Consider the following 13,441-nt stretch of genomic DNA (forward strand, 5'->3'; position numbering starts at 1 on the left):
CATCTGCGTATGCTGACTCCAGGATAGGGGAAGACGATCTCCAGAGCTCTGTACTCTTTTCTGTTAATCTGAATAAATTCTTTTGAACTAACTCGAAGGTGTCCTCCCAAGATTTTGAACAGCGCAATATAGACTCTGTGGGTCCTTCTGATTGATTAATGATGACTTGTTGAAAAATTCCTACAACGTCTATGCAAGCATGTGTGATTTCCATTGAAACAAATCACAAATTTTGTGGGTAAAAGCATTTCATTAATGAGTCAATGTTCCATCCAAAAGATGCTTTGAAATTTCCCAGAAATTTGACTAAATAGATCTCAAGGCGGGGCCTCCAAATCCCCAGCACTGCCCCTGTTGATGTTAATTGTCTCAGCAGGAACCGTTTTTCCTCACCTGCTGCAGCGAACGTTACTCCACGGAGCTCTGTGATTGGTCAGCGGGGACTTTCTAACTCCTCCCCCACCACCCTCTGTCACAGGAACTCGGGTAAGTCTGCTGCCTGTGTCAGCCTTCCCCGGGGCCAACTTCTCGGGCGAATTATCCAAAGTAGGTCAGTAAAATAAGCCTGTGTTTTATTATAAATACCTCCAATTTCTGTTATTGCAACATGTATTTAATTCCTCTGTGTTTCAGGCTCAGGAAGACCCTGAAAATGAGTCACTTCAAGGAGCGCTTTGTGACTCTGCTGCACGAGAAGAACTTTGTGACAGATCAGTTGACGACGCTGGAACAAAAAACCGGGGTGAAGAGAGAGTTCATCGCCTTGGGTATGTGAACAGCAACAATGACGATCACTTTTAGCCATTTTAACAGGCCTTTATATAATAGGGAACTTCCTTGGTAGTCTGTTTTGAGACGCCAGCTAACTCTCCACTCCGCTCGCTAGCTGCGCTCATGTCTGCCAGACGGTTGTGGTCGCACGGTTGCATCAGTACTCGACTTTTCACTGCTATTTCATATCCCGTGTTCGTCATTTACCACCCCGTTCAGGCATGTTAATCAAAGTTCAACCTCAGTGCCACATCTCAACGTCGGTTTTGATAGATGCACCGCCTTATCTGCACTTAATTCACCTACATTTACAGCTGCATACATCCCCCATTCAGTCCAGAGATAGAGATAATTTTATGCAATAAAAGGGGTGTAGTTTATTTATGAACTTGTCCATATGGTGGGAAATAATAAATTAGTCAAGCAACTTAAACACAGAATAGGAGAGTATAACAAGTTGTTAACATCCCCCTAAAATCATCTGACTCACCCACAGCAAGTCACTCATAAACCAGGCAGGTAAACTGGTCCATCTCATAAACAGGTGTGCTGTGTTTGCTTTCACGTTCTCAAAATTGGATGGTCATTTAGTGTTGCACACCACATAAACATGATTGAATTCATTGTACTAACTGGAGCTGCAACAAATTCATTTGTAAGTCAACAGAGAGAGAACTCATCCATCGCTTTTTTGTTTCATTTAAAAGTCTGCAGTCTTTTTCCAAGCAAAGATGCCAGACATTTGCTGGCTCCACACTTGTAAATATGAGGATTTTTGTGGGGTTTTTTTTTGGTATTTTATGGCAGAAAATGAAGAATTTGGGGGGTTTGAAAACATTACTCTGGGCTCTGTGAAATTCATCCATCCATCCATCCATCCATTTTCTACCACTTATCCGTTAAGGGTTACGGGGGGGGGCTGGAGCCTATCTCAGCTGACGTTGGGTGAGAGGCGAGGTTCACCCTGGACGGGTCGCCTGTCTGTCGCAGGGCCATCAGGAGCAATTAGAGTTTCAGTATCTTGCTCAAGGACACTTGGACATGGTCACCGGGGGACGTGAGGGTTGAATCAGCAACCCTTCGGTTGCCAGGCAGCCACTCTACCTCCAAGCCATGCCCCCCCCCCCCCCCACCTCCATGAAATTGTGATGGGCAATTTTTATATTTAGGTGTCAAATACGATGTATACCAGTAAAAGTAGATTATTATATTTTGAAATAAATTGTCAACTGCAACAGTCAGCTGGTAGCAGTTTAACTTCAACTTTGATTCAGAAATTAGGAAATGATTGATGATACGTTAAAAAAAAAAAAGCTCATAGCACTCATATGAATTGACCCCCTAACCCTTTATATAAAATGATGTAATCTCCAATATGCACACATATTTAACATTCAGCTTTTGAATGACCTGCGTCTAACATCTTACGGCCACCAACAGCTGGTCCCGAGGGTATTTTTAACTCTTCCTGAAATATCCAGCACAAGGTGTGATGGAAGGGGGTTGCAGGCGGACTGGTTATTCAAGTGCCGGTCGCACTGTTAGCTGTTAGGAGTTGTGTTTTGGGACTATTTTGTTATCAGTTTGCGCAGCAGGAGTCGGGGTCAGACACCCCCCAGGCTGTCTGTCAAGGCTTGCCCTTGATGCCATTAATGGAGAAAGAGGAAGCATGTTAGCCAGGTTGACCTACATTCAAACCCACAGTCTTTAACTCTGAATTGATCTACAGTGACGTGCGTTCACAAGCTTCTGTTGATCAGAGGTGAAGGGAAATTGAGTGTATTTTAAATTCTGTGTATGTATGTAGCTTCATGCTATCAGATTACGGGCATACTTGCAAATAACCATCACAGGGATGGTTATTTTCCGTCAGGATGCACAGCTACAGATATAGCTTAATAAAGATAGCAACAGCATTATCACCTATGTTAAAAATGAAAATAATCTGATGATGATTGTCATTTATAGCGTCCAGAACATTTTGTTACAGATCATTTTACAACTCATGGGTTCAAACTCGTGGAGCTGTGAGTTAACTTGGTCTCTATGGTTGTGTGATGTGATATTTACAGTTCGAAGGTAACATAGTGTCTACAAGTATGAATTTGATTTTTGGGGAAGGTTATAAAGCAGACAATGAATGGTTTCTCAAATTCTGCTGCCTCACACTGTTGTAAGGTAACATGATAATACAGAGCAAGAGGAGGCATCCCACCAAGCCAGGATGAGGGAGAAGAACTTCTTGTTCTGGTGGGTTTTTCATGTGTGAGGGAGTTCCGAATAAAAGAAATGACACGAAATAGATTCAAGATTCTTTATTGTCATCCGCACAATATTGACAGCGTCATTTGAGCAATGAAATGCTTAGAACAAGGCAGGCAGACAACTCCAAGTAAGTAACACGAGAAAAATTAAAATAAATGACTAAAATAGGAAATAAAAATAAGGTAAAGTCCTGATATATGAACAGCTTAGAGGAGCATGGTATTCTGTGCAACATTGAGGATTAAGTACAGTAGTGGTGGCAATATTTGTGTATATGTAATGTGTATAGTATATGTAAATAAAGTACGGTTAGTTAAAAAGATGGATACTTTAGATTGCCGTGATTAAAAGATTTCTTCTTCCTGGCCCTGCCTTTCACTGTTCTGACATTTTTTATTATTGGTTGCTCATCTAGAGAATGATAGAATGTAGACGTGAAGGCACAAAACCCCTGAAACAAATTGTGCATGTCTGCACAACAATGACTGAGTGGTAAGTTTGTTTCCTAGATTACTTGCTGCACATTTCTCTAATGACTGCCATTACACTTGTAAACAGTTTTCGCTGCATCAACTTGGTTCTTTCTTTGATCACGCTTGACGAGAGGTGCCTGAGAATATCGCTCGAGTCTCTTCTTTGCTCATCCTCAATGACCAGGAAGCAGTTATTTATGTTTTTTTATGGGTTATTATGAGTAAAAAAAAATTACCATTTTAGTCCAAAATTTAAACATAATATTAGATAGCAGCTCAATGGATTATAAAATATTAGCTTATCAAATACTTGCAAAAATCTCCAATATCATGCATCCCTATTTTAACTCAAATGTGTGTAAATGTCTTTATTTATAAAAAAAAAAAACAACACACACACACACACAGATCCGATCCCCATCATTTCTTTGACAACATTGCCCCTAAAAACTGATGACATGTTCAGAAAGTCCAAGTGTAGTCCATTACCTTGCACTCTGCTTTTAACTGCATCCATTTTCTTTTTTGTTCCCTTTTATTTTTTGTGAGGTGTGTTTTTTTTGGGGGGGGTACGCTAAAACACCACCACCACCCAACTTGCATCTAAAACAAATAATGAAGATGTTACGCAAATACCACGTGACTCTTCCAGACAGCAGCCCAATTATACTGTGTCCTGCCCTGTTCCTAGAAATGTCCTTTAGAGAAGCAGCAGAAAGTCTAGTGAGACCGTGGGTTTGCTCATAATGGGTGCAGACAGTGAATTCTTTCCTGGCGGCTCACTCTACATTTTTGTTTTGTGATTAGAGCTTGTCGGTTGCTAGAGGTGGAACTGTTCCCCGTTTGGCTAAGCAGCATTCGTGCTGACTCTTGTGTGAGCTACGTGGGGCAGAGCAGCTTCATCGGGACCTAAGCTAATGTCAGCGGCTGTTATTTCAAACCAACATCACAGTAGTTGTTTTAGTGATCTTTGCTCTACAACAATATGCAAATGTGTAATGGCTTGTGTTTTTTTTTTTTTTCCCTCAGTTGCTCCATGTGGAAGTCATGTGTTTTCATTTAAGGCTACCGAGTCATTATTTCACTTGGATGCATTGTTCGTTTTCTCTGAGCAGCTCAGCAGTCAGATGGGGTGTATGTTGTCAGACTTTTGTTTCACACACACACACACACACACACGATGTGAGTTCAAGACTCTGTCGTTGGCTTTTTGGAATGAGTCATAGGTTGATCAAAGGTGTCAGTTGATGATTTCTCTATGACCATCAGCAAATATGACCGCTATTGTCTGCTATTGCTCTTTTCCATTGCAATCAGTATTTACTGGTTTCCCTGCATTAGCTGGGAATTGTGTGGATATTTGGATATGAGGTGGGGAAAACAAATGAGATGCAAAGATCAGACCTGGGCTGGTACTCTGAGGGTACAGTTGTGACTTCATTTTGTGTTGAATACATTTTAAAATTAATATTTGGTTAATCTGCTTATGCTGCCTCAGGGTGAGACTGTTGCTTCGCCCCAAACCTGTCCCTGTGTTTGCATGCGACAAAGTTCCCACCATCATTAAGGGGAATTTACATGTCGATAAAGTGTTAAAAAGAAAAACTTGGTTTTTTTTAATATTGATCTGAGAACTTACTTGTCCAGCACATTATCTTAGATATGACCAAGACAGCAGCATGCAGCGACTGTGATCAGCTGCTTTGTAGGTAACTCAGTAATAGCAATTGTCTTACGTAAAGCAATGTGGTGTTTGTGCATTGTTCCCCACTGTAGAGGTTTTTCACATGACTGCGTGAGCTTTGAGGTATAAGCCAACAGCTCCTCCACCAACTGGATTACAATATTAGTGTTTGTACTGAGCTCAGTGCTCCTCCCCATCCTGGTACCGTGCTGTCCTGACATCCTGCTATCAAACACACACTGCTGACAACGGATTAATGTGGCTCGACATGAGAGGCACTTGTCAAGTCTCTGATTAACCTCCCCCTCCTCCCCTTCCTCCCCTTCGTGTCCCACCTTCTGCTCTTCCTCCCTCTGCAGGTGCTCTGGGCTTCATTGGCTTGTACCTCCTGTTCGGATATGGAGCCTCACTGCTCTGCAACCTGATCGGCTTTGTCTATCCAGCATATTTCTCGTACGTATGGAGTAGAACGCCTAAACAAAATCTATAAAATAAATGCATATAAGATTTCTAGTTGGGGAGGAAGAAAAGCCTCCATCATTTTGGATTTTCACAGCAGGAAAAGCATTTGCTAGCACCGGTAATGTCCAGTCAGTCAGCATGCACAATACCATTGAACTGTCACACTGAAATGGAATGCAGCCATTTCTTAATTTCACCTGGGCGTTTTCTGCAATAGAACGTCCAAATATGTGCTTCAAAATTGCCCATTTAGTCTTCAGTGCTACAATAGAGAACAGATTTTTTTTTTTTTTTCCTTCACAGAACACCAACATGAACTGGTTTTCTGTCTGTCATTCTCAGCCACCTGAATTTGTCTACAAAAGATAATAAGGTGTGCACCAGATCCAGAATTTGCTTTTTGGACATTTTTTTCCATCTTAATTTAATAACTACATCCACACACGTACATTCTCTTCTTTTACTGGCTATAAGGACTTTTTCCTAAACGAGTGAATGAATTTAATCTCAGTAGATATTAAGAAAACGTTAAAAACACCTTCTCCTGGATGGTTTTGTTCTAAAACGCCTGCAACTGTTGTCGACAGCCAGTAACATTCCTCAACAATTTTTGGATAGATTACCGTGAAATGCTGATGATGACTGCTAATTCACTGGTCATTCTGAGGTAGAATGTTGTTACCCACATACATTCTCCTCCAGAATCAATTATGCTGTGCCTCCCTCATTTTTTTCATCCGGTGCCATCATCAGCAAGTCAAGGCACTAATGTCCTTTTTGAACATGGTACTGTAAGAAACTCTTAAGTACACTCCCTAAAGTTGCGACTCTTGAAGTCGTCGTATAGTTTTTAAGCTGTGCCCTAACCTGTGCTCCTGCTCCTTCAGCATTAAGGCCATCGAGAGCACGATAAAGGAGGACGACACACAGTGGCTCACCTACTGGGTCGTCTATGGAGTCTTCAGCATTGTGGAGTCCTTCTCTGACATCTTCCTCTCCTGGTTCCCCTTCTACTATGCTGGCAAGGTAGTCTTTCTTTTCTACTGATGATATTTCATTCTGCCTCTTAAACTTCCTAACATTTAAAAAAAAAAAATTGTAATGTTTGTAAGAAAAACACAATCGTCCGTAAGGACTTGTCAAACCCAATATGCTCACGTTGAAAACAAACAAATGTGGAAAAAAGATTGGTGTCTGCATGTTAGGAGGCAACAGTGCCCTCCTGTGGACAATGTGTGTAACATTAAGTAGAAACCCTATTGTAACTCAATGAACAAGCTTTAGTATTTTGTCACTGGAAAAGCGAGTATGTTAAAAAGCTAGTTTACATACTGGAACAATTTTTTAGATGTACTACTGTGGACACAATTTCAAAACTAATTGCTTGAGCACCTCAACAATTATGAGAGCTGGTGAGACACCTCTTATAATATATGCAGGGAAATAAAGGGTGACAGATTTGGCAAAGTTTGGCATTATTACTATCTCGATCTGGAAGTTTGTCCTTATTAGTTGTGTGAAGTTGTCAATGAGGCAAAGTGACTCTACCTATGAAACCGAAAGTCACCTCAATTTCCAATTATTCCTGCATTATTGCCGCGATCATCATTATTGCTTGCCTCCATTAAAATGGGTTGATTCAATGAATGAATTTAATCCTCAAAAAATCGGCTTAAGACACAATGCCTCACAGTGCAATGAGTGACGGTAAATTAACTCGGGCCTGTTGCATAACACAACAATGCAGCAGATATTTGCGAATGGGGACTGCACAAGGTTCAGCCTCACTGAAATGTTGCGTATTTGCTGACTGAGAGTCAGTAGCGCCTGAGCAAGAGGAAGAAGCTGCATGTCATCAGCGACTGACATAGATTCATACATCCAATATGAACTTCTCCAAAGATGTGCGTCTGTGCTGACAAATATCAGGTTATGGTCCCTTTTATTGTCTCCCGTGGGAAGAAATTGTTGTGCTGTCAGGTCTGCTGCATCAAAAGTGATATTGCAATAAAAGCCACAATCGTGATGAATTTGCTCAAAAAAAACTAATGATACTACAAGGACTTCTCAAAAAAAATAAAAATACACATCATGATACACAATGTCCAGACACCCTTCACTCACATGGTTGCCTCACAAGCCGTAGATGGAGGTTGCAGCTGTTTAGAAGCGCCATTCATACTCTTAACTGACAGATTCATATTCGTAGAGGTGGTGGTTGTAATACTTGTGTGTGTGTTTGTGTGTGTGTGTTAGGGCTGTAATCAACCAAAGAAATTCTTGGTCGACTGAAGCCCTCAAATTTCGACTAAAAATCGACTAATTTTATATATGAAAAATAGACTGTGTCAACTATCAGCACAAAAGCTGTTGAGGAATATTCAGACAGTTGTTTTTGTCACGTTATAATTAAACTGACCGACTATCATTTGTCCTGCGCACAGAGCCAGACTGAACGGAGGAGCTCGGCGTCGCGGCTGAGACACAAATAGACTTTTAACTTAAAACTTTACTCTTAAACACAAAAGGCAAGTCCACTGTAAAAAATTGTACAATTAAACAAAACAATTATGAGACTAAAATATTGAAATGTCAATTCTGATATGCTCATAGACTCAAAACTGACGGGGCAACCTAAGGTGGACAAGTTAGCTCACCGTTTCTAGGTGATACGTCGTGTTTGTCGTGGAGCTGTGACATGAAAACCGTTGTTTGCAAACTTTGCATTCGACTTTTTTCCATTATCTGTTTTCATGAAATGCTGCCACACTGCAGATGTCTTTGACATGGTGGACGAGGACTGACTTTAAATGAAACCGTCAAAATTAAATACACATTCATCAAACCACCAGACATTGGCCTAGTATTCTTCAGTCTGTCTGTCTCTAGCGGGTCAGGCTAATCCAAAATAGCAAAAACAAGGGGGGTGTTCAAAGATAGATTGTTATCTGTGAAACAGGGGTGCTTTCGGTACTTTCCTCCTGATGAAATTAACATGGCAAAAGCTCGACCAATCAGAATTTAGACTGAGCCAGAACGTATTGACTAATAAATCGACCGTCGACTGGGAGATTACAGCCCGAGTGTGTGTGTGTGGGGTCAGATATCCGAGCATTAAGACACGAAAGCTGGCTCGATAGATGCCAAACTTCTTGATTCGATTGATGCATATACTGTACATTAAGAGGTTCTCATCCTTAAGCATCGGAACCCGTTTACTCCAAAATACTTTCATGAGCAAGACAGAAGCTCCTGTCCATCTACGGTGAGAGAAGTCGCCGTCTGTCCTTCGTTCCAGCAAAGCCAACAGAGTAATTGGTCTTTTTTAAAAAAAAATTTAAAGGATCATTTCAGGACAGTTTAAAAATGTTTGATTCCGATTGTTAACATAATATTTTTTGCCCCGGACAGCCTACTGAATGAAATAAATGATGAAAAAGAACATCAGATCCGATTGATTGTTAGCATATAAATCAAAATTTAAATATGTTTACTAGATTTAAACTTGCGTTCAGGGTGCAGTGAGAATGAAGATGCGTTCTTCCTATTACAAGTCAGCGTACCGTCAAAAATTAACATAAAAACCTAAAGTGGGTTGATTTTTTTGGGGGGTTTTTTTGTTTGCTGTTTTTTAATGTAAGCATTTTATTCAAGCCAGATATGCTGATCCTGGAAAATTGGCAGGAACAGTTGGATGGTGGGGTGAATTCTAGCGGTTGAAGGAGTTTGTTCAGCTAAGCGGGATCTCTCTTAATCTTGCACATCTCCTCTGCTAATTTAGAAAAAAAAAATCTCCCAGGCCAGAATAGAATAATATAGTAACAAATATTTCCACTTTCTTTGTACTGTAATTTCTTAGTGATTAACATTTCTTTGCATTATTTTGCTTTATACACTTCACATATCACTTTTTGATGATCTTCAATGTTTTGTGGTTCTTTTGGATAAACCCAGCTCATGAACTCAGGGTTAATAAACATCTGGTCTTTGCCGCCTTCGCTCTCCTCAGTGTTTGTTCCTGATATGGTGTATGGCGCCAGTGACGTGGAACGGTTCCGATATCCTCTACAAACGAGCAATCCGGCCATATTTCTTGAAACACCAGGCCGCCATGGACGACATGGTGGGCAATCTGAGCGCCAAGGCTAAAAGCATGACTGAGACCGTCACAAAGGAGGGTGAGATACCCGTAGTATTCGTGCAAGTGTAGCCGCATCTGTATACTTAAGTTACTACCGCAGCAGTATTCTCACAGTAGATTATCATTAGCATCAACTCCAGTAAAACGTCTTTGAGACAGTTTTTCCTCTTTATTTCATCAGCTGTTAATCTGGCCCTCAACCATGACAAGAACCAGTGAGGAACACGGGAAAGCCTCATGTCTTTGTGTGTTTTATGTTGTGTTTGTTTCGTCTCTGTTCGTCCATGACGATCACTCTTTCCCGTCATGATGTGAAGTGAAGTGAAGCTTCACACTCATGAAGATAAGCCGGTACAATCAGTCTAACTGTGAATTCTGGATCGGATCTTTGTGTTGTAGTGCGACAAAATAGAAGAGAGGAACAAAAATTTGCAAAATTTGTGATTGTGTGTCTGTTGGTGTCGGTCATTTTCAGGTGCGCAGAGCCATCATGGAAACGGTTAACGCTACAATATTGAAACTTTCTGTCAAAAACAGAAATTTTACATTTCATGAGTTTCTTAACAGCCTTATCCTCACCTGTGCCCTGCAGGGGTTAATTCCTAGTGTGTTTACATGTACTGTTCTCTTGATGTTTAACTGGAATCAACTTGTCTTTTGATATGTCTTAATTTCTCATCTCTTCATGATGAATAAATAAAACTGGAACCACGGTGAACTGGAGGAGTGTTTTTGTGTCTGCTTCTTCTGGGGCTCTCTCTCCAGCTGGTGTCATTCCTCACACATCAGGGAAATTGGATTTTATTTGGGCCAAATTACAATGTTCTCGCTCCAGTGATTTCTGTAATTGTTTTTCTGTTTTTGTACTTTTACAACAGAGGCGAGTGGAGTGAATTGTGTTTTCTGGATCTATAACCTCTGAGGGTTTGCCTCAAAGTTAATTTTTAAACTCTAAAATTTGCTCAATAATGAACTTATATCTGCAGGAATTGTGAACGGCATCCGATATAACATTCGTTACAATTTGGAAGTGTGTGTGTCTGTGTGTTGGCAGGTTTAGAACCTAAAGTGCTCAGTCCTGAGAGTGGCCCACTTTTTACAGTACCCCTTTATTCTTAATGCGGTATGTCATGAATAATGGCAGCAGAAGCACACACACACACACACACACACAAGGTCCTCCATCAGTAATCACACAGAACAAAAGTGAAGTGTTTTCCTCCTCACTGCAGTCCAAGTACACGGTCACATTTTCAGGGAAAACAAAATAGACCAAGAACTTCTGATTGGTTTATGAACATGTGAATCAATAGTACAGATATTAGAGAACCCTCAAATATCGCTCACTTGTTAAAGAAGAGAAGGAGCAGAAAAAAACAGTATTAATATTGACTTCATGTAGTTCTAGTTTCTAAGAAACCACTGTGAGAGGTGAAATACAGTCGGGAGAGCAGACCCTTGGCATGAAATCACCTCATGGTGAAACTTTGCAGGCAAGTTCAGGCAAGTTCTGTCATTATCGTTATTATTGGTGTTTAGATTCTACATTTTAAAAAGATAAAGATCAGCCTTCAGTTGGAAATTCAGTCATTGCAAATACTCATCAGCATACGTGTGCGTTCCATTTCATTGAATCAACCTGAGTAGAACCATGTCAGTTGAAAGAACCTTTTGGAACTCATGTTAGCCTTTTTTTTTAAATGTTCATTCTTTGATCCGAGCCAACCTTGTCTTTGAGGTTTTTCTTAGTCTTACGCTGTCGTAACCTTTTGGTGTCGCCCCTCTTTCAAAACCAGTACAATTGAATATTTAAATATGACTTTTTGTTGTGTGAGTACTGGAAGCGTGCTGGATATTCGGCAGCCCCCGGCTACGTTGAGTTTGACATTTAACGATGAGGTTTTTCTTGTCAGACACACACACACACACACACACACTTTTGTAAGTGTGTCGTTGTATGTCAGCGCATTGATATTGAGGATATCAAATAGTTCACTTCCTCTCCTTCCCCATCCAGAGCCAGATGTCTTCCAACCCTCAGTGCAGGTGAGCCTGCAGGCGTAAGGTTGGAAAGTCTTCACACACTCCTGAAGTTAGAACACCATATTTGTTGCCTGGCAGTCATATGTTATCTACATGTGTGTACACACTCATGCCAGCTGATATTGTGTTTGTGCACGTGCCAGCTATATACGTTGCAGGGTAAACTACTGCTCCCTTTCTGCCATCCAGCATCGCCGCTTGATCCTTTTGACCCGTCACCCTCGAGTCATTTACAGCCACTCAGGCCGTCTAACCACCCAGACATTAATTTGTGTTTGGCTCTGCATTCACGCGTGAGCAGCTCTGGATGGGAGGCCCTTTGTGTTAGAGCGCTGGATATGTAATGCATGAGAAATGGTGGACTGAAACGGCAACAACGGCCACACGCACTCGCACACTGTCACAGGGAAAGGAAGGCACCCATCTGGAAATGTCCGCTGTGAAGATGTTTGCCGGGTGCTTGTTATGTACCCCCCCCCCCCCCCCCCCCCCCCGCCACAGCTGGACGACAGGTTATTGATTAAACAGAAATGGGACACAGAAAGCAATTATTACGTTGTATTGCTGTGTGGTGGTTTTTCAAACCCTTGAAATGAGCGTGGAGCCTGAAATGGATTAGGACTGCAGAAGAAGAGCTGCAAAAGATTAGGGTCATGGAAGGGAGTGGAATCTCCATATACATGCACAAAGGTGTTTCAGCTGACTTTTATATTGTTACAAGCTGCTCTCCAGCCTCTTCAAGGCACAGGTTTTTATTTTTCATTTTCTGCCGTCGGCTGAAATATCTCTACAATGCCGTGGATTAAGTTGGTACGTGAATTAAAATCGGATTTAATACATATTGCACAAAATTGAGACAAATTCACACCAATACAACTAAAAAAAAGTCATTATTGTATTCTTTTAATATCCTTAATAAACCAAATACGATTTTGAAAACTGTCAGTTTTTTTTAAAATATTGACAAATACGAATCTGTAAAAGAAGAAATTATCAAGAGTAACATTAAGATTAATCAAAGAGAATAAAATATGATGATGAAGATGATTAAAAAAAAAGTAATCCAACCTTCAAATTATAAAAGAATCCATCAAAGCCACAAACAAAAAAATGAAGACATTCTTATTCTCCGGAGAGTAAAACCTGCTAACGTCTCTTTCCTCCACTGCCGCCAGCAGTTTGGTGGTGTTTTTTGTTTCGTTCTTGAGGTGACTTGACTCTGAAATAGCTCATTATCTGGTTTTATGGTTCATTAAAAAAACAAAACAAAAAACTCTGCATGGTTCCCAGTTGATAAATCACGTTGAATTTGATGCAAAATGAGGAAGGAGACTGTGATTTGGACTGAAAAGTCTCAGGAACTCTTGGGTGGATTTTTGTCACGCACACGTTCGTGCTCCCTTCAGGAAGAATGGTGGAATATATTTAGCCTTTCATTTACCCTCCCTCACTGTGAGTGTTCAGAGGCGAGCGTGAGGTGTCGTTCTCCTCCGGGCACTGGCTTCCATATTCTGCCCCCCCCCCCCCACACACACACACACACACACACACACCACACACACACCACCCGCAATTTCCATTATCCCCCCAACAGCAGCAATC

The 13,441-nt window shown here is 41.0% G+C and overlaps 1 protein-coding gene across 3 annotated transcripts; it reads left to right on the plus strand.

Annotated features, from left to right (window-relative positions):
* Nucleotides 1–10,514, plus strand: LOC147246345 (receptor expression-enhancing protein 6-like). 3 transcript variants are annotated; one of them, XM_086182928.1, is made up of 6 exons: nucleotides 1–486; nucleotides 634–767; nucleotides 5,553–5,646; nucleotides 6,543–6,681; nucleotides 9,665–9,833; nucleotides 9,978–10,514. In XM_086182928.1, the coding sequence occupies exons 2-6, from the start codon at nucleotides 653–655 to the stop codon at nucleotides 10,013–10,015; spliced, it is 555 nt and encodes a 184-aa protein (XP_086039054.1). In that variant the 5' UTR covers nucleotides 1–486; nucleotides 634–652; the 3' UTR covers nucleotides 10,016–10,514. The 3 variants fall into 3 exon arrangements, with proteins under 3 accessions (XP_086039054.1, XP_086039053.1, XP_086039055.1); XM_086182927.1 differs by having other exon boundaries at nucleotides 406–550; XM_086182929.1 differs by having other exon boundaries at nucleotides 476–546.
* Nucleotides 10,515–13,441: the final 2,927 nt, after the last annotated feature.

This window comes from Aulostomus chinensis, chromosome 17 (genome assembly GCF_037954235.1).
Source record: "Aulostomus chinensis isolate RoL2024-O1b breed Wild chromosome 17, RoL_Achi_v1.0, whole genome shotgun sequence".
Classification (NCBI taxonomy): Eukaryota; Metazoa; Chordata; class Actinopteri; order Syngnathiformes; family Aulostomidae; genus Aulostomus; species Aulostomus chinensis.

Excerpts from the sequence above, each read along its gene's own strand:
- LOC147246345 (XM_086182928.1), top strand. The coding sequence starts at position 653 with ATGAGTCACTTCAAGGAGCGCTTTGTGACTCTGCTGCACGAGAAGAAC. Across the intron at positions 5,647-6,542 it reads GTCTATCCAGCATATTTCTC|CATTAAGGCCATCGAGAGCA; the intron begins GTACGTATGGAG and ends CTGCTCCTTCAG. Across the intron at positions 6,682-9,664 it reads CCTTCTACTATGCTGGCAAG|TGTTTGTTCCTGATATGGTG; the intron begins GTAGTCTTTCTT and ends CGCTCTCCTCAG.